Raw genomic sequence first — 25,652 nt, 5'->3', positions numbered from 1 at the left:
CATCTGAGGCTCCATGAACTCCCTTTGGTCTGTAGGAATGCAGGATAGAGATGAAGATATGGTCAAACACCCTAATGGTTTTGATTCCATGAATGGTTAAAGACTTAACTCCTCTTTCTATAAAACATCTCCCCACAAAACTAAACTATTCTAACTATTGGTTTATTATTTCTATAGATACATATATTTATCTTCTGTGTTTTATATAAGTTTTGTTGACTTTTTTGCTTTTAGTTACCTATGGAGCTCAATATCCTGGTCATCTTCAAAGTGGTGGCTCAAGGTGGAGCTTTCCTTTATGCTGAAGCTCCATTAGGAGGAAGAAAGGAAGTCAGATTGTTATTTTATAAATCAGTAGCTGTGCTTCCATTACACATTTGCTCAAAACTTTATTGAAATTCTAGAAATGTCAAAAAAAAAAGATTTCTCCTTTAAACTGTTTCCACTAAATCGTAATTATGCAAATAAACACAAACCAACTCATGCAATAAGTCATTCAAAAACATGGCGATGGATGTGAACAATATTTTTATTTACAGCAGGTACATTTAAATTTCTGTCACGTCACAAGCGCCTATCATAATCTATCAAAGGAGACGTTGGTGTCTTATTCAGGCCATGGAGTAGCTACAGATAAGGCAAATTTGGGAAATCGTGGTTGGTGATTTTACAGAGGAGCTGTGGATCCATCAGTTCTGCATGACACGCTCAACTTTTGATGAGCTGTGTGATGCTGTGGGACCTCCAGTGGTGCCTGCTTTGCAGTGCCCAAGACAAGTGACTCGTTTAATTTGAAAAAGTGTTTCCATTGCAGTTTTGCAAAATGTCAATTTCAATACGACTCAAAAAACCGCTTCCTCCAAGTGCAAAGAACTTTGTTTTCAATAAATGCAAATTTTTTTCTAAATTTTCATATTCCCATTAGGTGAATTTATTATCACGAATCTAATTTGCACAATTTCAAAGTCAACATAAATTTCAACTAATGTTGGTATATTGAGTTAACCATTCCCTAAATTGTTATTGGTTAATTTAGGCTTATCTTTTGTCAATTGAGTTGTTTTCAACTTTCTATGAGCCCATTTTAGTCATTCTTAAACCCATTTCCTTTTGTGTGTTTGGGTGGGCGGTGAGGATAAAACCTACATTTTTCCAGTTAATTAAACCTCTGAATTGTTTTTGACTGGTTGGTCTATAACAGTTGGTGTCAGAAGTGGGATGGCAGCAGTTTTGACTCGGTCACTACTTGTTGTTAAGCTGGCGTTTCATGGTGGTGGAACTGTGGTTGTTCTGTATAGTCTTCTCTTCTGTGTTCTTTTTAACAGCATGGACGTTTTGGCATCAAGGATAACCAACCCAAACTGCGACAGGAGACAAGAAGCCAATTTTAAAGTTAACTTCAATTCAACTCAGGTCACCAAAGTAACAATTAAAAAAAACATTGAAGGAAATTGACTAAGGAAAACTTTTCTTTTTTACTCTCTGATGATCTAATCCTTCAAATGATAGAATCTACTGATGCAGATGTTGTTAAAGATTAGGGTTACCTCTGGTGTAAGGACAGTTTTTTTGTGTTTTCACTTTTAACTATTGGTTTTTGTTGAATACCATGAACTCGATTTTCACTGACTGTGTGCTCTCCTGGTGAAGGTCAACAATTCTCTGCAAACTGGCAGAACGTGTTTAAGTCAGCGTTATGGATTTGCTTGTTTTTTGTTGTTGTTTTTTTAAGGGTGGTGTGGGGGGTGTATCCCGTCCCTTAGCAAAGATGGTACTACATGTGAGGTTCAAAGGTGTGGGAAAAAAAGGAAAAAGAACCTTTCAGCACAAAAATCAGCAACTAGCAATAGTACATTTTTTAAAGAAATTTACCAGTAACACATCAATATCATTGTACATTTCTAAATACAATTAAATCCAGCTTCAATCGTAGTTTTTTTAAAGGAAAGACAAGAATTGATCATTCTGTTTTTGCTCAGGAAAATTCCGCCCAATTCTGGACCTCCAAGTCTACCATCATGCTTTATTTTCAGTTCTCTTTGCACTTCTTTCTGCTGATTAGCTGGCTCAGATATCTTCTTATTATGATTGATTGAACACACCTGATCAGGTTATTAGCAGCCAAAAGTGCAGGGAGAGCTGGAAACCAGGCAGAGTGGTAGATGATGAGGATTGGGCATCCCCGTTCTAAAGGATGGTACTCACACCACCACTTTTAAAAGTCCAAGCCAAACTGTTTTTATCATTACAAAAGTTTTGCCTTAAAAAATATTATTTAAATCAACTGAAAGACACAATCGTGTCTATTTTTCATTTAAAGAATCAGCCTTGTTTTCTGGCCGTATGCTCTTCTTTGATTGGTTTGACCCTTGGTCTCCTCAACCAGGACCCAAAGAGGACTTTGAACAGGAAGTGTCCAATAATCCAGGGCAGGCCAGCAGAGCAGGAAAGCTGGCATTTCCTTTGGCTTTGCTCCTTGCATTTCATTGTTTCCTAGAGTCTTTTTTTTAGTTCATCTGGAGATTCTATGAATATCTGCAACCATGTGTTTGAGTTTCAAAAGTGATGGTCACATTTGTTCTCCGGTAGCTCCCACACATACTTTGAAAGGTTGAACACTTCACAGCTGTAATCAAGTCAAGTTTTGGTTGTCATTATGTCTCGATTACAACTGTTTCTTGGAATTACTTGTCAAATTGTTGTCATGTGGTGTTAAAAGAAACAATAGTTCTCTTGTTTAACGTCAAGTAGACCAGAGGGTTGGACAATGACACTCTCCAAATGTTTGTCTTTATAACCTTAAAAACAAATACAAGTTGGACCAGCTTTTTTCAGCAAAGACAGACGCCCTAAGTGACCTGTTTTCATCAAAAATGACTCTGAGCCCGAGTTTCCTTTTTAATAAAGAAATAAAGTTTTAAATCCAAGTAAGATTGTTGAGCTCAGGTTCGTGCTCTAGCTAAGTCCCTCTTTGCTTTCCTCCTTCTTGCTTTTGTTCATTTTTTTTCAATAAAACCAAAGTCCGTGTGCAGCACACGCATTTCTCGACTTATCCTCCAGCATAGATGAAAGCATTGAACATTTAATGCCAGTCGGCCCATTCAAGTTCTCTGAATACATCTGTCGTAGTCTGGAAGAAAAGTATTTATAGATCAATATGAAGATAAACCCCTCCTTTATTCACTTCCTGTTTCTTTGCACAGACGTTTTTGGGAAAATTAAGAGAAATTATCTATACTTAAGGTACAATTATAGAGCTGAAGATTTAAAATCTGATGAAAATTTAAGAGATTGAGCCAATATTATGGTTCTGTAGTACTCCATGATTTGGCATTCCCATAACTCTACATGTAAGTGCCTTTGCCTGGCAGCCTTGCTGGGAGATTTCCTACTAATTGTGAACAAAAACTCCCCCTTTAGCAGATGGGTTCATAGAAGGCTCTTTGAGAAACGCCTCGAAGGCCTGTTGCGCTCAAATCCAGCAGTGAAAAGTCCAGTCCCGCCACAAGCATTTCCATACAACCGCCTGTAATCTGAAACACATTACCATCCCTACATAAATACGGGCTTTTCGTCTGTAGCTTTACTCTTCTTTGAAATAGGTCCACCAGCTCTGAGACGTCTCATTTGTGGAGCGACTGAGCTGGCAGGCGAGGTCGAGAACAGGCCAGCCGTTCAGCACAGCCAGTTTTTAACACCAGTCTGTTTTCTGCATCTGGGTCTTTCCTCCACTTCATGTTTCAAGAAGAATATCTGTCGAAAGGAGAGCTGGTCCTTATTGGCACATTATTGGCTGCAGTCAAAGTTTGCAAAGAAAATCTTTTTTTCAGAATGCCAATCTGGCTTCAAAATGTAGTTCTTTTCTGTAGTTATGGTTATGGTTGTGGTACTGTCTCAACAAAACCAGTTTTGTTATCTTTGAGACAACCACACCCTAGAAGTTTGTCTTTAAAAAATGCAAACGTGTGGTAATCATTCTTAGTGAATTCAACTAAAAATTACATCTACTGACCAGTGTCACTGCTGCTGGTTTAGGTACAAGTTTTATTTTCCCAGGTGTCACATGTAAACTGTCTGGTCCATGATTAAACAAGCAACTGCATCCTCTGTCTGCAACATTACACCCAGACAAAGCATTCCTGCTGCGCACACACACATGTACACTCATCACTTATCTCATAACCAAGCCTGACTCAACAGATAATGAGGGAGGCGTTTAGCCTGCATAAGCTTGGGCGCTGGTGTTTTCAGGAATCACTGTAATGTCTCTAATCCAGATGATTTACTGTGATGCCATAATTTAAAGGTAGTTTACCATCGTGTTGTGTATTTTTATTTGCCTAGGATTCAGCAATTTCTTTTCTTGTTTCCTTTATTTTGGTGGTATTCAGTTGTTATCTGAGCTGCTGTATGGTGAAATAGCATGAATCAGTGTAAAAAGAATCTGGTAAGGTGACTTTTACCAAACAGAAGAAGTACAAAAATATTTTACAAAGAATAGTAGGAATGAGTCTACCAAACTGTCAGACCTGAGAAGCTAATTTCTGAAGATTTTAGAGCCGTGCCTGTATTCTTCTATTCATAAATTATACAATTCACCTTAAGCTGTCTTTAATTGAGTAAAAAACAATATTAAAATCAGAAGTTTTTTTTTTACTTTTAACTTTCTCAAACTTTATCTTTTGTATGGTTGTCTTTGTTAGATACAAAGCAGTGAAGTTTAACAACATAATTGTCTCACTTTCTAGTACAGGATTTTATGATACTAGCTTGAAAAAAATCTGTAGTTTGTAGGATCATAAACAGTAAAACTGGAGAGATGCTAAAACAGAACCATGTGACATCGTTGGAAAAGTGGATTTATGCATCCCTACTGCATACCAGTATGTTTATGTTGAAAGCTTTAAATATTTGCTGTGTTAAATTTAAGGATTTATAAATTGTTTTACTACATCACACCAGACTTGGTATAAGCCAACTGAAAGGTCTTTCTTCACTGTTACTCGTTTACTAGCATAGTAAGAAAAATATTTTTTCTGAATTTTTGTTTTTTATCACACAAATAGTAAATGTCATGTACTTGTTTAGAACCTTTCTACCTTCCTCAAAAGCTAATGGTGCTTTACAGTCACAGTCCCATTCACCCATTCACCCATTCACACATCCACACACTGAAGGAGCCGTACTCTGGCGCCAACCTATAGCCATCAGAGGCAATGTTGGATTCACCTTCTTGCCCAAGGACACTTCGACACAAGGGCGGGCAAGTAAGAAATTGAACCTGTAATCTTTCGATCAGAGGTCGATCGCCTTACCCCTGCATCACAAGTCATATATTAAACCAAGACAAAACTGTGACCCAAAAATCGATGTTTGAACTGAGTCGTGGGGAAAGTGAATTGTTGTATCTTTAGTATTTAGCGTGCATGGGTCTAGTGTTATTTAATGCTATTTTAAGTTGGGTTGTAGTAAACTAAATTCACATCATATAGGCCACATTTGAGTATTTTTCCTAGTTGTTGTAATTTTTGGGATCCATACATGACATAGACACACAGAGGTTAGAAGCGTCTCCATTTCGTACTGCCTCCTTGCATGAACAGAACTTTATGGCCGTAGACTATTTACTCAAGCCTGATAGCAAGTGCATTGAAACTATTGTGAAAACGGTTTTCATTTTGTACTTTTGGTTGTTATTCTGTTCTCTTCCCTTAGTCATTTTAGAAACCATGACACTGTGGAAGCTATTGCCAGTCCCCACTTTTTTGTGGTTTATCCTGTGTGCCAGCCTGTAGACTGACTGGGGTTTGGTGGATGGCTTTAGTGCCAGTAAGCAGATAAAAGAAGGGTGGCTCTGTGGAAATGAGCCAGAACATTCAAGTCCAGGATGCTGGAAGTAGGTCACATGAAATGGAATCCAGATGTTGTCTCAGCTTCTACCTGTGCTACTGCTGCTGCCTGAAAAAGATCATGCCACCTGCTGGAGGCAGCATGAGATTTACTGGTTCTTGGTTTGGTTGCCATTTGACACAGATATAATCTCTTTAAAGCAGATTATCATTTTTACTCCATGTTGATCACACATCTAGTGATGAGGGGCTAACCCTTTCACTTCTAGATTGAAGCACATGCAGTAACTGAAGCTGGGTTAAGGTTATTGAATAACTGACCACAGGGTCTCCTTGTGTAGCCCTCTCTGTGAGCCCTGCTATCTCCAGTTTTAGAGGACTGTGCACAGGGATCGACTTACAAAGGATAGACTCTTCTTCGCCATGAACTCCTAGTGGATTTCTTTGTGGCTTAACAACTCCTGGTACTTGACTTGTTTGCTTTGTTAAGTTTGTTTTTCTATGGTTTACCCAGGGTGCAGTCTGCATAAACCTAATTTGCTGGAGTCTGAAAAGATGGTAACTTTTGGATGTGGGTTTGTTGTGTTTAAGAAATCAAAGTTTCTTGTTGGTGATCTTCTGTGTACAGTCCAAGCTAAACAGATGTTTTCTTTCAGTCTACAAGTGCTTGGTGGTTATAAAGCAAACTCAGTAGACTTAACAGTTTCCCCCCAGACTTGATCATGTCAACAAAAGCTGCCAAATTGAAGGGCCTTTGGAGAAGGGTTGAAGGTTTAGATAGAGGTCAATAAGGAGAATTCCTTCTGCCTCCTTTTGAACAACAGGATGCATTCTCTTGTCTTTGGCCTGCTGTTTGCTTTTTGTGGAAATACAGCTCAACTTTGCATTTCCCTAAAATTTGTCATCCACCGTTGTCCCCTTCTTTAGAACCGTGGTTTAGAGTAGATCCCTATGCCTTAGTGTTGCTATTGGAGCTGTTAGAAACATACATAGTGATGACGTGTATGCATTTCTTGGACTTACAACTAATACTTTTTGTGTTTTAGTTTTGCAAAGTATCATTATCAACAAAGTTGATTTTGAAATGATGGAAATAGTATCCATTTAAAAACTGGGTCTTTGGATAGTTTTGTCATATTTAAGCAGTGTGGACACCTGTAGAGACTCCTGCCTACAGCGCAATTGCTGTGAAAGCTTATTTTCCTTTCTAAATAGATGTACAGCAAATAAATCAATACATTTTTAGTGGTTGGATTTTATGGTGGAGGTTGCAAATAATGTGCAGTTGAACAACCACTTACGATAAAAACTAGCATAAAACACTAAAGAGTTGGACTGTAAATAATGAAAATGTTTCAATTGCCTTAATAGGAAATTATATTAAATAGACTTTTTTGAAACGTCTGTCAAGCCCAAGAATGATTTATATCAGATGCTTTATTGTGCTTTTTTTGGTTGGTCAGTTTCATTGAGATCCTGATGTTTAGTTTTTTTTTCATTATCGTGATAGAAAACACACTGCTGCTCTTTATTGGTTTTGCACAGTGTACTATTTTATGAACAATATTTTTTTTTGTCCAGGTTGACCTCAATAATCCTTGAAATGAAGAGAGTGTTTACTCTCGGTGTGCTGGTGGAACCCAGTGCTGGTTTGAAGGGCATGCCTCCCAGGGTTTGGCTAAAAGATTGATGTGTGTCTGTGGATGCCTTATCTGCTGATGGGTCGCATGTCCCACAGTTAGTCTGAGAGCTGCTGTTTAGCACTAAGCAGGCTTTGCTGAGCTGCGGAAAATCCCCTGATGCAAAGCACAGATGTCTGTCAACTACAGCTGTGATGAAGCTCTTTGTCACACTGTAAATAAATAAAAAGGGACTTGGAACATCTTTGAGTAACTCCTGGTGAGCTCTGTAATTACCCCAACATGTCCGACATCAACTTTTAACCTTTAGAGACAAGTAGGATAATTTATTAATTGGAGATTTCAGTCAAACATTGTCAATGATTTTTTTTTAAATTAGAAAAATCCAGCCTTTTAATTTCCTGTCTACCTTGTCTTTTTATGATCATATACTGTATATTTGTCAGCCATCTTTTGTTGAAGTTAACAGACATGATAATTAAATCCAGAAAACGTTTTTGAGTGACTCAAATCTCACTGAAAGATATTCAAACAATTTATTGAGTTATTTTTACAAAGACACTTATAACCATAGGTTTTTGACAGCATATGAATATTTTACATCAGACTTCTGACAGCATTATGATACCATATAACATATCTCACTAAAAATGGCTAGTAGTCTTAGTACAGCAAAAGTTTTTAAAAATAATATTAAATTGATTCTCCACAGCAAAATATGATGTTTGACTGCTAAATTTATCACTAAAAATCCAAAGATCCTTCTGAATGTTCACACATTTATAGAAAATCTGGGTTAATGCATTTTGATTTCCTCTCTAGATTGATGTTGAATGACTGAATGAAAGAATGAAAAAAGCTTCCTTTATATAGCGCTTTACTATTCCTTTAGGGGTACCAAAGTGCTTCACAATAAAAGAATGACAGAATTTAAAAAAGTAAAATTAGAAAAATTAAGAACAAAATGAAATACAGCAAAAATTACTAAAAGCAGTCTGCAATAAAATACATACATTTTACATAACATCTGCATTTGCACATGTAGAAATATAAAATAACACTGGATTGTGGGTATTACAAGCATTTTTTATGTGGTTGTAAATGTGTGCTTTTTATTTGACAGATATACTTTGCTTCAACTTTTATTTTGAAAGAATAAAAAAGAATGGCTTCAGTATTTCTGTTGGGGTATTAACGAATAGTAAAAAAAACTGTAGAAACTGTGTTTTTTCATTAATAAAAAAAATATTGAGGCTATAAAAATGCTGAGTTACTCTTTTTTTATCTGTTGTGCTGCATTCACAGACTTAAAATTTGTAGGACATTTTGAACCTATCTTTTAAAATGCATTAAAATCCTTTTTTTTATTAGTTTGAAATTGTTGACAGTGTTTCATTATGCTGATTAAACCCTATGTCAGGATGTAGTTTTATTTTCTGTACACATTATTTTCTGCTTTTACCTGCCCTCACTGCTCGGTTTATGTTTGGTTTATAGGAAACAAAAAAAGACGTGACCAATGTTTTAGTACAAACAGATCTTGATTCTATTTTTTCTGTGTCAAAGGGGAAATGAGCTGGAGGATAAATCTGTTCAGAGATTCAATTTTGTCTGCTTTTTGACAGCTTCCTTGTTGTGTTATTAAAGATGATTAAATTCAAAGCACTAAACTATTTTTGCAGCATGACAACACACGTTTTTAGCTTTTATTCCAGATTAAAACAAAAATCAGTTTTTCATTCTATGAAATGATTAGCGTTTAAGTGTCAACACCAATTGTGTGAAAATGTTTGAGTCACAAATGTCCATTTTTCAGATTAGTTTCATTTAACTCAAAATGAAAACAGTCATCAACTTGGATAGATAATCAAATTATCATCAGCATGCACAGCATTTGTCTCTATTGGAAAACGTAAATTATTTATTGAGAGATCAAATCAAAACTTAACTGGGTTTAACACTTTAAAATCTAGTTTGTTGTTACATTTTTTTTCAAATTCTTATTGTAACCAACTGTCTTACTGTTTTATTGTCAGCTTAGGCTGAAGTCAAAGTGCAGCTTCCATGGAGATAAGCGTAAAGACTTTTGCTGTTACTGTAAACTAGAGCAGTGACAGTCGTGAACTCTGCCATAAAAGTGGAACAGGGACAGATTATCGCCGTGCCCTTCATAATTCCTCCCCTGACCCTGAAGTAGACACACATATGCAGACACACACATGAACACAGAGTGTAATAACGTGAAGATCACAGATTTTACTGTGCACTATAAAAGCAGAGTGCACTTTTGAGAGTTAATAGTGGAGTAGTTAAATGTGAAGTCTTAAACTCCACAGCTTTTGGACAGATTTCTTGGATAGAACAAACATCTGTTAACAAGCTGATTAAGCTTTCATACAGTAGTTAAATGTTTTGAATATGTTTGACTCATTCAGCAAACTTTGAGACAAGATTGACTAACGCTGAGGGGTTTTCCACATTGTCTGACATTTTTCATGTAATTAGGAGGGATTGTTGCTGAGAAAATGTCTTGGTCGCCTCCCTGAGGTAACCATAAACTAGACCCACCCACACAAAATTGGAGTCCGTGGTTGTGCTGCAGCTTCTCTCTGTAATTCACTTCTGAGGATTATGTGTTTGTGTGTGTATGTGCCGTGTTCTGTGAACCATCATGTGTATATTTCCTTGTATGTCATTAGCAGTGTTGCTCATTGCTTCCAATAATACATTACATATGAAGGGATATTTGTGCCACCGTAATAACAACAAAAGTCACAGTTTGACTTCATTTGTAATCAAAATGTTCCGTTTTAAAAACTAAGCTTTTAAATATTAAATATTTGCTTTCAAAATCTTTTTCTTTGCTTTTAAAATACATTTTTATGTTTGTGACATACCATGACATGGGTGTGGACAGTTTTGTTAACAGATTGGCTGTTCGAAATGATATAATCAGACAATCGGAGTGTAGTTTGTGTGGGCACTTGCGCATCCTGTGCACATGAGCATTGAGGTGACAGTGGCTCAGGTGGTTGAGCAGGTCAGTCTATGATCGAAGGATTGGCGATTTGATACCTGCTCCCTCCAGTCAACCTTTCTTGTGTCTTTGGGCAAGGCACTTAACGCTCCTTGCCTCAAATGGGACTCCACTGGTGTTTGAATGCGTATGAATGATGGTCAGAGGCGCGTACTGGCAGCCACACCTCCGTCTGTCAGTCTGTGCCAGGGCAGAGCTACACCAGTAGCTCACCATCATAAGTTTGAATGAGGAGTGGACGAATAATGGATGCGCTTTGAGCATCTGGAAAAGGGCAGAAAACTCTAATCCATTATTATTATTGCTATGTCTTTTTCCTGGATATATTAAATTAAGATATGTATTAAATAACCATAATATATACTTTTATTTAGAAAATGAGATCAGATCCCAAATTGTATTTACACTCTGCTATAGTTATAAAGACTGTTAGTCTGCAAACAAAAACGTCATGAGTAGTCATACTCAAATTTGTAGTAATTGATCGCTTTATCTGAGTACTTGGATACTTGCTACAGCTCTACTCCCTTTAAGATGTGGCTGCTCTCTACGGGCCCAGACAACAAAAAAACGTGCAGCAGCCGTACAGGTAAACCCCCATATTATTCCAGAATAAATCAAAATAAACATTAAATAACTTTCATTATTTTACTCTCCATAAAAATATATTTTGTCAGAATTATACAAGTTAGAAATGAGCGTAAGATAACATCGGGTCATTAACAACAATAAAATGAAATGATCTGGAAGGCCGGATATAATTTTGACTTTGACACATGAGGTATAAGGGGACAAATATACTTTAAGTATTTCACATTTACATGGGGGTGGTATAATTCACATATATTCTTTACTTTTGGGGAGATAAAAAAACCCGAGCGCCAATTGGTGATGCATTGGTCGAGTGGTCGACCCCTGATCTGAGTGTTGCAGGTTTGGTTCCCACCCTGCCTGGTGAAGTGTATTTATGAGACACACTGAACCCCACCTGGTGTTTGAGGTTAGTGCCCGTGTAAGGTAAGCTATGTAAATTGTGTGTGCATGGGTGAATGGGACTGTGACTGTAAAGCACTTTGGGCCTCAAAGCAAAGTAGGAAAGCACTATTAAGTCTACAGTATTTCAGTAACAGAATCTAAAACCTTGCTCAAAAAGACCCCACCATCGACAGACAGAGGAGCATAATTTATTACGTTGGTGAAAACCTTTTGACCATATAAGATTAGAGTCACAGGCTAAGAAAACCCATCCTTATCTGTGGAGCTCCAGCTGCTCATGATGTTCTGTGCTTATAATACAAGCTCTCTCTCTGTTTACCTTCCAGCTGAAGGTGCAAGGCCATTTGTTTGGATCCAGAATGTTTTAGAGTCCTGTGAGCTGACCTGATTCTTCTGCTGTAATATTGTGTAGGATGTTGCTTTGCATTGTTTTGCATGAAACAGCGGGCGTTTCCCTCAGGAATAAATGATTTGGATAGAAACATATTTTTGCAGCCCGTCTAGCAACTCCTGCTGAAGAAATTAGTGTTGTGTTTTTTTTACGGGAACAGATGTACTTTAGTTTTCCTCTCTGCCTGGGTGATGCCGTCTTCTAAGTTAGATGTCTGCATAAGCCAAGAAAAACCCTATACTGGATGATTAACAATGTGATTCAGCAGTTGAGGTGTATGAAGTCACATTTTATTTTAGGAAATGTGGGTCGTTTCTGTGATGTACATGATGTTTATAGAGGATGTTCTCCTAAGATTTCACTAAAAGTCAATCATCTGTGAGTGGAAATGACTCCTGCTTATACAAAGATCTTTCTGTCTCCCTCCCGCCTTTTTCCTTCTTTCTGTTCCCCTCCTTTTTCCTGGAGATCTGGAGTGAAATCGCACCGTTTCAGCCAGGTCAGACCAGTTTAGACGCACTTCCCCTTTCACAGCTGGGCGCACAAAAACACAGAAGAACTGATTATGTTTCCTCTGTGGTGTTTTTATAAAATAAAAGGAACTTCCTTGACTTTTTTATTTTAATGTTCTACTGTCAAACGAATGTTTTCCATAAAGAGCACCGAGTGTCATGAAGTTTCCTGATCCCTGCCTTGTGTGTCAACTGAATCCTCCCCAATGAGAGGAGAACAGATGGATCAGCAATCCTTTCATTTGACACGTTCCAACAGATTAAAATCTCTCTTTTCTTTTGATCTAAACCAATTCCATGTGAGTGACAGACATTTTTCATTTGCTATTTTTAGCCCACAGAAGCTTCAGCGAGGCCGTCTCTTGTCGGCTCTGTTTGATCCGTAGCTCCACGTGGTTGTACAGATGCTGAGGATCATTTGTTTGTCTGACGCTTGAATCTCTCCTGTTGCTAGGAGGGAATGCATGAGCCGGCACTCCCAAAAGCAATGATATTTATACAAATGCTCCTGTGCTATTAAAATTTACGACGCCATTCTGCCTCCACCACCGGTCATTTTTATTGTTGACGCTTCTGTAACTCGTCTGAATTATAATCAATGTGTTTTTCACTCACAGTATCTGAGGCGTCTCCCATGTTCTAATCTGCACGGCTTAGATTCCATCTGGACTTCATTCAGATTAGACTTTTATCAGTTACATAACTATTTCAGATTATTTCTCTATTCCTTTACAGATAATGTTAATTATTACCAAACATTGCAATGCAAATAAGTGGTTTTATTCTTATTCAAATTTCAAATTAATCAGTTTTATTCATTTTTAGGGATTTATATTTGTCTAGAGATTTATTGATTGCAAAAAAAATATCAATCCATTGCTCTAACTTACATTACAGTGAGCGTTGCTTTAAAAGAACTTTGCCCAAGGTAGAAGCTGTGACAAATTACCTTGTGTTTTTATTAGATAATAACCTATCTTTCAGGTCCCACATTGGTCAAAAAATTAAGGTAGAAGCTCGGATTCTACTGTAGAAACAAATCCTGTTTTTCTCTCAGAGTTCTATCTGCAACATTCTTACCTTTGCTGGATTATGGTGATAATCTGTATATGAATGCCTCAACAAAATGTCTTCAGTCTCCAAACAGTGTCTACCACTCAGCATTAAGCTTTGTAATGGGCTGACCTCGCCTCACACACCAGTGTGAACTGTATGCCAAAGTTAAATGGCCCTCAAAACATCAGCGTTCACGTATTGGATGAGTCTCATTTATAAGTGTCTTCTCAGTTTAGGTCCTTCTTGCCTAAGTTCACTCCTTCAAAAGACAAACTATCATGTAATTCTTATCAACTCTTTATACCTCGTGTCAGGACTGAGTTCCCTCTGCCTGGAATGCTCTGCAATCAGAGCTGAAACTGTCAAATCTGATCTCCCTAAATGCATTTTCCTCCACCTTTACATAAAAGAACAAGAATCCTACGAACAGTGTTTAAGCTCTTAATTTATTGTTCTCTGCTGCTTTGTTACATTTCTTAGATCTTGATTTATTGTTGCATATATTTTTATATTTATTTTCTTGTTTCAGAGGCTCTGCTGATTTCATTCTAATCACTGGATGTAACTCCTGATGTCGTGTGCTGCTGACCTCTTGGCCATTCGCCCTTGTAAAGGAGATCTTGATCTCAACGGGTCCCATCTGGTTAAATAAAGGCAATCAATCAAAAAGCTGTATGGTAACTGCATTGATGGGTGCTCATAAATTCATGATTTTAGAATGAGTATACCTTCACCTCAACCTTCTTTTCTCTGGAAATGACACCATCAGAGCTTCAAATCAACTTTTTAATTTATTTATTAAATTAAAAACTCATCTGATTGTTTTAAAAAAGAACTCTTTTCAAGAACAACCAATATTTCATGGGAATTTTCAGTTCAAGAAATCATAATAGCTAAAAATGTGAAACCCCTCTCACTGTAATGCAGTAATACAGCTTGTTTTCCAGCCTTAGACACGTATCATCAAGCGCCTTTCAATCGGTGCCCACTTGTTGCATTTCCATAGTCTTTAAGCCTCAGCTACATGCAGCCATATGGGGATTGACAGGTGGGTTTTTGGGTGAAGGGTCTTGGAGAGGAGCGGCTGTTCTTTACAGGGAGTGCAGGTGTCTCTTGGAGTGTCCTTGAGGTTCATATGGCCACCTTAAGTGACTTTGTGAAAATGGATCGTATTATTGTCGTGTGGCAAATGTTGTGAAGTTGGACACACCTGTGACGTGTGCTGTCGTACGGTGCCCTAACGCCCCACTGTAACTGTTACTGGACCCTTAATGATTTTGTGAATGGATTGTACACGTGATGTGCAAGTGCCCGTACAAGGACGCCCTCACAAAATACACTCTAATTATCTCTAGGGATGGGCAATATATGGGTGCCAGTATCGGCTTATACACTGTAAAAAAAGTAAAATTGGGCAAACTCAAAATTGTAAGGCAACAAACTTCAGGAGAATTTCAAGTTGAGCACTTAAACTCAGCATTTTCAGTTATGCCTTAAAGTTTTTCTTACTTTCAATTTTCAGTTTTTCTAACTCACATAAAAGTTAAGCGAACTTAAAATTTTTAATTCTGACTCACAATACATGAAATAGTTTGCACATCCTGGATTTGAACACGGGTTTCCTGAGTGCCAATCCTTCACCCAGCCTACTGAGCTATCTGGTTGACTCATCCAAGTGGTGATCTTAGCCATCAAGTTAGCAGTTACTCTCTCAATAATTAGCTTGTTTACATGAAAAAATTAAATATCACTCGGTCACATATGTGATTTAAGCTATAGTTAAGACATTAAGTAGTTAGGGAGAAATACTGACATTTTTCAAGGGACGGATTTACTCAACCTTCTGAAGCAAAAAACACATGATAAAGTTTTAATGTTGTTAGCTTAATATAGCAGAAAAAACAAACTAACAATTGATTTCCAACATTATTTGAACCAAAATAAATATGAGGGAACACTTACCTGGGCAGGTTGCTCCAACCAGTACTAACAGATACTGAGACTACTTCAAGAACAACTCCAAAAGTTGGAGTTCCCGCATTTCACAACAAAAGCATGACAGTTAGCAGAACTTTGGCAAGTTGTGGTGAACACCAACTTCAAGACATGAGTTCTGACAACTTGTAAAATAATGTTGAAGCACATAACTACCTTGGTTTGTCGTACTGACTTAAATTATTGCACCTAATGAATAAAACTTATATTTTCAAATTTTAACAACCTAAAATCCTTTTTCATCCCAAAAAAATCCAAGTTGTTTTTTTTTACAGTGTATTTACATAATTTGAGTTTATCTGTATTGGACCAATACAAAGAAAATTAACTGATATTGTACTGAATCTTTTCAGATACATTTTATTTTTGACATGGATACTTGTTCTAATAGATCCTTGGAACTGGAAAGCTCATGTTTACAGTCATAGTTGGTAATCATTCTCAGTGTTTTTATGTATAATATTTGAAAGGGATACATGTTGTTCCTAATAGATCCCTGGCAATGGGAAGATTAGGATTTACAGCTACATCTAATAGTCAATAAATGGTCTGATTGTTTTCAGATATAGTTTTGAAGTGATACTTGTTCCTGTAAGATCCCTTGCTGTATGTTAAAAATGTCAAGTATAATGTGATTGTACAGTAAAACAAAAGTTGTGTATTTCTTATAAAGAAACAATAAGGAAATCTAAACTTTATGTTACTCTTAGATATCGGTATTGGCAAATATCGGCCATGGTTGCAGGGGAAATATTGGTTATCGGTATCGGCTGGAAAGATGATGTTGACCCATTCCTAACTATCTTATTTTCTCATTTCTAATGGTCCATTGTGTGGAGTTTACAGGATTTGGTTCGGAGGGTGTAAAAGAAATTAAACTACTGCATCCTTACTTTACCCTTGCGTGTTGTAAGTTTGCTACAACCTGTTGTAGTGCGTGAGCATTTTTGCTTTACAGGTTCACCGAGCGGTCTATGATCTTGATATTTCGTGCTGGCCACATGCGTGCACTGTATGTGTTTGCACATTTTTCGCCTGCAGACAGCCCATAGCCACGTGTAAGGGCAGTTGTGACAAAGGCTTTAAGGACAGCAGGGTCCATGTCTTGAATTTATAACTCTGGTTTTGCTAAACTAAGTTTTCTGTTATGTTTTGGCATTTCTTTTTCCATTTTTAACTTGAACCCTGAATGTGGTGTGAATTCTTAGCACCCTCATCACGTGACATGGTCTCAAGAGCCCAGCAGAAGCTGCTGCACGTGACTTCAGTGGGCAGATCACTGTGTTGGTCCGTGAGGGGGGAGATGGAAGACCTGTCAGACAAAGACTTCCAATTGATATAACTAACAATGGAGCGCTGCAGCCTCCTGACTGGAAAGACAACAGTACAATAAGACCTTTTTCTGCTGCTCCATGAACCAACCACTGGTATGTTAGCTTAGGAACTTTAGGTTTTTCTTCTATATGTTTAGTCTTTATTGTTTGTACTCATTTGGCCTTATAGACATTTATAAATCATTGCATTTCCATTGAACAATAATGGGGATTAATAAGTCTCTAAAATGATCTTTGATTTTCAAATTAGCAGAGGTGGGGACTCGAGTCACATGACTTGGACTCGAGTCAGAACTAAAAAGTGTTTTATCATGACATTTTTAGCCCAGTAAATAAGACTTGTTGCATTTTCTGTATGGATGTATTTGTCTGCAAGTGGATGCATCAGAATGGAGCAGAGCAGGGAGGTTGAGGCCTACCCAGCGTATTTTCGATGTATCTTTTGCAAACTGTATTTTTTTTGTCTACTTCTTGACTCACAACAATTTGGATACAGAAATACTCAGAAATGTTATTTTTTTAACATAATTTTCTTTAAACAGAACAATGCCACAAGAACATGTTAAAAACACCATAAACACAATTTTCCATGGAATGGGTTCTTTTAAATCTTTATTTTTGACTTTTTTTTGGTAACATAAATGACGACTTCTTTAAAATACCAAACACTGGAGGCTGTTGAGATGCTTCTTTGTCTGTTCATGCTGTGGTGTTCTCAGCCTGTCCAGGTTCTCCTATCAGGACACGGTACCAGTGTGTCCATGATCTGATGATCTACATGGAAATCTCAGTTAATAATCTGCTGTTTAACATGCTAAATTCCTTTCTCTTTTGTTTTTTTTAATTTTTACCCCGATTTGTGATCAAGATAATGAAGATAAGAAGCTTCAGGCTTCAGTTTGAAAGAATAAATGGTGTCTGCCATGGAAACCAGTTTCTGATGTAATGTTTAACTAGCCATCAAGGATCAATCAATGAGCTCAGTAACATGTCAGCCGCTAAACTTTTAAACTTTTTGTGTTTATACATGACTTTAAACTTTCATGAATACTGACTATAAATGAATCTATCAAGACTGGCATGAAGAGCTGTCAGGAGTGTTTTTAGGTGAAGCGCTTCAGGGTTTGTTTGTGTTTGTATGGCAGCACAGTGAGGTTCAACAGCTGTGGAGAAAGAGAGCATTCTTCTCCAGAGCAAAACTAGGATCCTTGTCATGTTTGGAGAGGAAGGAAATGGGGCAGGCTGTGCAGAGAGGAGATGGAGAGATAGAGTGAAGGAGGAAAGCACAGAATGAGCTGGAAAGATGGAATTTGGCTAAAAGCTCACATGGGCACTCGGATGCATGAAATCCTGACATACTTTTCAAATGTAAAAATTATTATTTTTTCTTTTTTATCAATCGTGAACAATGTATTGATGTTAAATTAAAAAAAATTAAACCCATCTCCTTTATTTTATGAATGAGAAATCTCTTTCTTTCAACATCATTATTCATTAATGCTATCAAATTGCAAATATGTGTTTTTAAATCACAATTATCAGTCAAATCAAATTTCAAATGTAATTAGAAAACTAAAGACTTTTTTTTTTTTTTTTACCAAAAAGCATGAAACACAAACATTATAAGAAAGCTAGTTTCAGTAAAAGCTAGCTTTCTGATGTTGGCTAAAATCTTATTTCCGGTGACGATAGCCACAAAAACTAAAGAGGGACACTGATGAGCGCTGAACTGTCTGTATCTTTGTGGTTCACACGTTAGCAGATCCTGATCTTTAAGAGTTAATGGTTAAAAGTTTTATCCCGCTCTATCTTAATATTCTCTGGACAAAAAATGTAAAATCAATTGGTTAGCACACAAGTGTGAACTTATCACACATATTGCATAGGCGATGAATCCTTTTTTATTTTTTAATCGAATAATTTGAATTAGCAATTTAAGACGTTTTTTTGGGTGAGAAAAAACAGTTTACTTATTTTTTTACCAGCAGCCTGCTCTCTTTGGTTTCTGATGTTCGGAGTAACGAGCAAACATTAAAACGGCAGCTAGCAAAGAGGAGCTTGTTCCAGAGAAAAGAAACCATTTCTTCAGATTTATGGAAATGGCTTGGTTTTACAATTCCAGGCTTTGACTTACAAAACGCACGCAGCAAAATCTTTTTGAAAAAAAAAAGCAAAAGTGGGAGTATGACAAATGTATTTCAAAAGTTGAAATGAGTGTAACAAGTGCTGCTCTCTACGTGATGCTCAAGCTAGCAGCTCACTAAACACCTTGTTTTACAAGCATTTTTACAGCTTTTATTTACTTGCACTTTGAATTGAGGTCAACTCCCAAAGGAGATGTAAAAATGCAAGAGTTTTTATAAAATATGTTCTGGCATTTTGTAATGCTTGTTTAAGAAAGTAAACAGGGAGAGGAAAAAAAAAGCGATTTAAAATTATAATTCAAATTAGGTGTAAAAAAAGAAAAAGTAAAAATAAATTTTATTAGACCATATCGCCAAGCCCTTTGAATCCTTTTACAGACATTTTATTATGTACTTTTCTTATCAAATCACTTTCCCTTTCAACTGAAAAGTGCTTCTTTTTTTACTCACACAGTCATTGTTGGGTTGGGCTTGTGAGGGGTTGTAAGCTTTGTAGTTAGATGGATGATGGGAAGTAGGGGTGGGCTTTCTCCACGCCAACTGTCCCGCCCAAAACTCAGAGGGGAATTTACTAATGACCTACTGCAGAAACAATGTCCTAGAAAAAGACGTTTTTTTTAGGGGCTAAAAATCGCATCATCATGATTAAAAAAACACTGGGATCAGAGTGGGACTTGAAAGGAATTTTAGTCCTGAAACTAGAGACTTGTTCTTGTGTTTGTGTGAGCTGATGATCTAGTTTTGTACCCAACAACACAGACGTGTGTTGATAGTAGAATAATAAATCGGTGTCCTTGCCCTGTTAGCCTAAATCTGGTTAATCTTTTAAGAGCCGTAAAGTGCAGTCAAAGCTATAAACCAGAGTAATTTGTTTCTTAACCCAGTTTTTAAAAGATTAAAAGTTGCAGATTTATCTTGTTAATAACTGTTTTCTTTCCTTCATAAGTTGGAACAGTTAAAGTTCACTTTTATTATCTTTATTCAGTTAAAGGGCTGGTTATAGATTGGTGGCTTTTTGTTTTGTCAGGTCATGCTTGGAGAAACATATTTCCTTTGGGGGTTGGAGCTCAGGATTCATCAAAGTACCTGAACCCTCAGACAAACCCCTTTGAAAGCTGAAGCCTTTGTAAAAGCAGAAAGACAAAAGAAAAAGAACCTTTCAGTCTCTGAGGAAGCAGATGGAGGGTGGGAGAACCATTCAAACTGTAAAATGAAACGTCTTCTGTCCAAAACAGACAAAAAAACATTGTTTTGTGTTTTATTTTTGTAGCAGCATAACATGATCCTCATATTATTAGTGTATATATAAATACACATGTGTTTTTTAAATTCTCTTTCTTCCTCCCTACACGTTCCAGGTTTGAGAAGGGGAGGATCTACTCCTACATCGGGGAGGTGGTGGTGTCCGTCAACCCGTACCGCGCCATGAACATTTACGGCCGGGACACCATTGAGCAGTACAAGGGCCGCGAGCTGTACGAGAGACCCCCCCATCTCTTTGCCATCGCAGACGCTGCTTACAAGGCCATGAAGCGGAGGAACAAAGACACCTGTATTGTTATCTCAGGTATCAAAAGAAGCCCCTCCCCTCACGCTACAGCTGAGACTCTCCTATTAGTTCTTTGTTAAGAAGGACTCCAAAATACCTCCTTTAAAAAAAAAAAAACGATGAATAAACTGAATTTATGTGAAGACCAGGAAGGCATGAAGCGCCACATAGTGGTCAGAGCAGGAACTGGGACCCTGAAAATCTTGCAGTCTTGTAAATATCTGCAGAATTAAGCTTAAATTTGATTAAATAAAAGCTAAGAATGAAGTAGTCATCTGAATTTTAGTCTTAGTGTTGTCAATTTAGTTGATTCTGCTCTTATTCATTTATTTATTTTTGACAGTCAAGTTATACAGAGATGGTTCTTTAGCCGTTACAACAAAACCATTGTGTTTTTCTCTCCTTACAGGGGAAAGTGGTGCAGGAAAGACTGAGGCCAGCAAATACATAATGCAATACATCGCTGCTATTACCAATCCTAATCAGAGGGCTGAGATTGAAAGGTGAGCTGCCGCTAATGTTGTCTAAAATGAGTTTGGAGTTACACAAACAAATCTTATCAGTGCTTTTTCAACTCACATCTGTTCATGAAAAATACTAGACAGCTGATCAGAAACCTGATTTGTGGAGCGTTTCCTGTCGGGTCGAGTCGTCCTGTGTCAGCAGAATGTCTCAGCCTCGTACTGAGATACAGTTACAGCTCGGTCAGGTGAAGTCATCATCTCGGATATCTGAGCAGACCTGTGCTGAACACACTGTTGCATCTTATTGTAGGAAAGGCTTTTTTACTCCACACAAAAGAATCCTGCTGAAGGTAACACCTAATGATGGAGGAGGTTGTAGCATAACATTCACGGGTTACAGAAGTCAAATGACTAGTGAAAACTTGACTTAAATGAGCAACACTTCTTACTTTCACAGTAGCAGCATTTAAAAGTCCCACTATGATCGTTTTTTGATCTATTTGAAAGGGTTTCTAGTGTTTTTTGTTTTTTTATTGCGATTATGATGTTTTTTAGCCAAAATCAAAAAGTTTATTGGTTCCTACAATATAGTTTCACACACAGTAGGTCATTAGAAATTCACATCTGAGTTGTGTTGGTATTGTTGTAAGCCCGGAGTAAGCCCGCCCCCACTTCCCATCATCCATTTGTTCACACACTCTCCTGCTAGCTTACAGCCCCTCACACCCCCAACCTTACATTACCGGTGCAACAACAATGGTGAGCAATGTTGGAGCTATCCAGCTGTACGGTTTTGATCCAGATTCCAGCTCGGACGGCGAAAACAAAGACGTTCATGGATCTCTTTGTCTACAAGTGGGTGCATCAGAATGGAGTGGAGCACAGACCGAGTGGCTTTCCGTAGTAACTTATATTATAGATACTTTATTACATCCTAAAGGTCACAAGAATGCCACAAGAAATGCAACAAATATAACATAAAAATAAAAACACTTATGATAATACATAAAATATACCATTAAACAAAAAATTGCCAAGAGTTAAAATGATTCTTTTATTTGAAGCGTTAAGCCAATAAATAAAACCTACAAGTCACAACAACAAGCTTTTTTGTCTGATTCACAATAATTTTAATAAAGAAATACTTAGAAATGCAATTTTAAAGCTTAGTTTTCTTATATACTTTATGCCCTCAATCATCAGAAAAATGCCACAAGAACATGTTAAAAACACCTAAAACATCATTTTCATTGGACTTTAAGACACACTTCATCAGTTATTTTACATATTGGTTAATGTCCTTGATTGAAAGATCTTTAATTATGATCTTTAATCATGTCATGTTATCTCTAGCAGTATGTGATTTATTTGAGTTGCTCTCTAGTTTGATGTCATTGAAACAATACTCTTTAAATTAAATGAGAAACTATGACCTCAGACTGAAGGACATCTGTGTTTCAAAGTCATACAATCTGTATAACTGTATCAGACTCTAGTGATCAAATGTGTAAAGCTTTACTTCTGCTAATCCTGAATGAATGATTCGAAAAATAATATGCGATTATTTTAGTATCCATATGGCAGCTTATAGAGCAGCATCTGAAATGCACTACTCATCTGTATGAAACAGTAGTTACTTTTATTTAAAGTGCTTTTAAAAGTCATCACAGATAAACAAGAGATTTAATCACTTTATCACTTATTTATTTATTGTTGGATAAAAGTTTTATCTAAAGTGGTGCACAAAAATGCCTTTTTTGTACTCGTTATTTCAATGATACTTTTTGATTCTAGCAGGAATATCTGTGTTTTTAAAATACAGTTTATACTGCAGACTTGGGGTTATGAAAGTACAAACAATTATTAATACGTCTGAAGGAAAGGGCTTAACATTGTTTTACTGGCATGGGCTATAAATCAAAAGTTGCTGTTTCTCTATATTAGATTTTGTTTTTCGCACGATAAAAAATGTAAAACTTTTATTGCTAAATCTTTGATATGTCGTTCCTTCATGTTTTTTTAGCAACTCATTTTGTTTTTCCTATATAAAATAAAAACACTAAATGTATAAAAATCTGTAATGGTGTAAAAATGAAATGTGTGAAGTTCTCTGTTCAAAGTTACAGGTAAAATGTACATTAAATTATATATAATATTCAAGTAAACAATGTTGATGCAACACAGAGTTCTGGAAATATTTACAACCGGATATTTTTTTAAAATAAATATTAATGTTGTTAAAAGTTATCTGTTTTTGATGTGCTGTCTTCTCTTCCAATAAAAAATGGTTGTGGAAGTGCCTAATCTTTACATGGCTGCTCTTAGCAACAGGAAAAAATCTATATATCATAGTTTCTTCCTCTTGAATGAAAACTTTTAATAGGTCAGAAGTCCTACTTGTTTCATGCATTACAAGAGCAGATTTAATCTTTACAGGCAACTTTTATTACATTATTTATAAAGACAAAAATACATTTTTTATCGTGTTATTAACCTACTTTTTTCTTTAGTTGATCAAATTCTTCTCCTTAAATATATCACGTCTTCTTTTCTTTAGTTATAGATAATATCAAATTAAAACATAAGTTTTTTGTTCTTTTGATGACATGTCTGTCTCTGTACCTAAACTAACAGTGTTCATGAGGACAAACATTTTAAAGATGTCTAGAAACTGAGTGATTAATATATCAATATATGCTGTGGTTGTTTAAACTTCCCGTTGAATCCTCCTCCTCTCTGTCTGACAGAGTGAAAAACATGCTGCTTAAATCCAACTGTGTCTTGGAGGCCTTTGGAAACGCTAAGACGAACCGCAACGACAACTCCAGCCGCTTCGGCAAATACATGGACATCAACTTTGACTTCAAAGGAGATCCAATCGGAGGCCATATTAACAACTACCTGCTGGAGAAGGTGAGTGAGGAGCTGTCATGCTAAATGTTAGAAGTGACAGCCTCCCTCCTTAGGAACCAAATATTATGTTCAGGTGATGGGAAGATAATTAGACATTGGAGGTGTTTTACAGTCTTCAGTTAACAGCTTTCACTGTTTTTCTCTGTTCTTTAACCTAAACTTTATCATTTAGTTTGCTTTAAAGAGCATTTTTTTGCAGTAACTGCATGTTTTTCATGACTTTAAAGCTATAATTTCCCAACAGTCGAGGGTCATTTTCCAACAAGACGGAGAGAGGAGCTTTCACTCGTTCTATCAGGTAAACGTGTAATTTGAAACTTGTTTTAAACATGTTGGAACCTTTTTCCTGTCTGTTCTATCTTCAGTTTGAGGGCACAAGCTAAAGTGAAGCTGCAAACAGGACATGAACAATGCACGCCTTTTTATAATGCACAAAATTAGCTTTGCAAATAATTTAAGTGGAAGGAAATTGACTGTCGGAAGCTTGCAGGTCCTTTTTAAGCATGACTTCATCAGCAGGATCGTGACTCTGCAGCCTTTGAGTCATAGCGAGCCTGTGTGCGTGCATGTAGGAGGTGATAAAGCACAGCAGTTTGTTGTGATGCATTAACAGCTAAGCCAATCAATGATGCCAGCCTGCAGAGCATTAAATACAAATAATCTGATTAGAACTGGAGCATCTGGAAAGAATAAACCAGCATGAACTTGTGTTTTTTTTCTTCATCACAGCTGCTTAAAGGAGCTCCAGATTCTCTGTTGCGCTCTCTTCACATCCAAAAAGACCCGGCAGCCTACAACTACATCAAAGTTGGAGGCCAGATTAAGGTAGTCCACATTATTTCTCCAATTATTAACACTTTCCTGTTTCTGTACTCACATTTTAAAAGACCCACTCTCATGGAAATTGTGTTTTTGGTGATTTTAACACGTTCTAATGTAATTTATAAAGAAAATAAGACAAAAAATAAATTTCTGAGTATTTTTTTATTTAAATCATTGTGAATCAGCAACAAACAAAAAAATGCAGTTTGGAAAAGATGCTATTTATGATTTCCACAACCAAACTCAGCAATGGGGAAGGGGGGCGGGGTTGCTCTGAGCCACCCACAACTCAGAGGTGAATTTTTAAAAATCATTTTAGCTAAAAATGGCAAAAATCCAGTTAAAAAGCCTCTGGTAACTCTGAAAATTAATCAAAAGTTGATTGGAATGGGCCTTTAACTAATATCTGCTGTTTAGACTTGTTTGTGTAGCTGGCAGGGTTGATTTAAACCAGACTGCACATAATTATTCAAAACAATTTTCCAGATAGTACATTTAAAAATTAGAAACAAACTAGGCATGCACAATTAACCAAAATTTACCCTCATCGCGGCATGAGGCCAGTGCGGTATGCATACCGCTAAAGGAGGCAAAAGTTGCGATAAGTGGTTGCACAAATAACGGATCCGGATCACAGGTGTGCCGCGGATCCCTTCTCCCCACACCCCGGCGCGCATCAAATTAATTTTCCGATCAAACAGCACACAATTCGCGCCTCAAATTTGCGTCCATCATCTTTATTTTAACGTGCGTCAAAGTCACTGCCTGATGGATGTCCAAAGTGTGTTTAAAAGATCAAACATTCTAGCTGCGTGCAGGAGGAGTTTTTCTCAAACTCATAACTGATGAACCTAGAGATCAGGTTTATTTATTTAGCAGAATTCTACAAAAAACATCGGTAAACAGGTTTCCACATTTTGAGGTTTTGAAGAGATTTTCCAGATATATGT

At 36.9% G+C, this 25,652-nt stretch overlaps 1 protein-coding gene across 1 annotated transcript in view; it reads left to right on the top strand.

Annotated features, from left to right (window-relative positions):
• Positions 1-25,652, top strand: part of myo1d (myosin 1D) — a gene marked incomplete at its 5' end in the record, with an annotated part of 105,070 nt that overhangs the window by 5,081 nt on the left and 74,337 nt on the right. The window contains 5 exon segments of the mRNA XM_024284724.2: positions 20,313-20,521; positions 20,913-21,006; positions 23,715-23,880; positions 24,125-24,178; positions 24,610-24,705. Coding sequence (XP_024140492.1) covers positions 20,313-20,521; positions 20,913-21,006; positions 23,715-23,880; positions 24,125-24,178; positions 24,610-24,705 — 619 coding nt within the window.

Source organism: Oryzias melastigma, linkage group LG19 (assembly GCF_002922805.2).
Source record: "Oryzias melastigma strain HK-1 linkage group LG19, ASM292280v2, whole genome shotgun sequence".
Lineage (NCBI taxonomy): Eukaryota > Metazoa > Chordata > Actinopteri > Beloniformes > Adrianichthyidae > Oryzias > Oryzias melastigma.
Note: the sequence above shows the minus strand (reverse complement) of the source record. Positions and strands in the feature narration are given on the sequence as shown.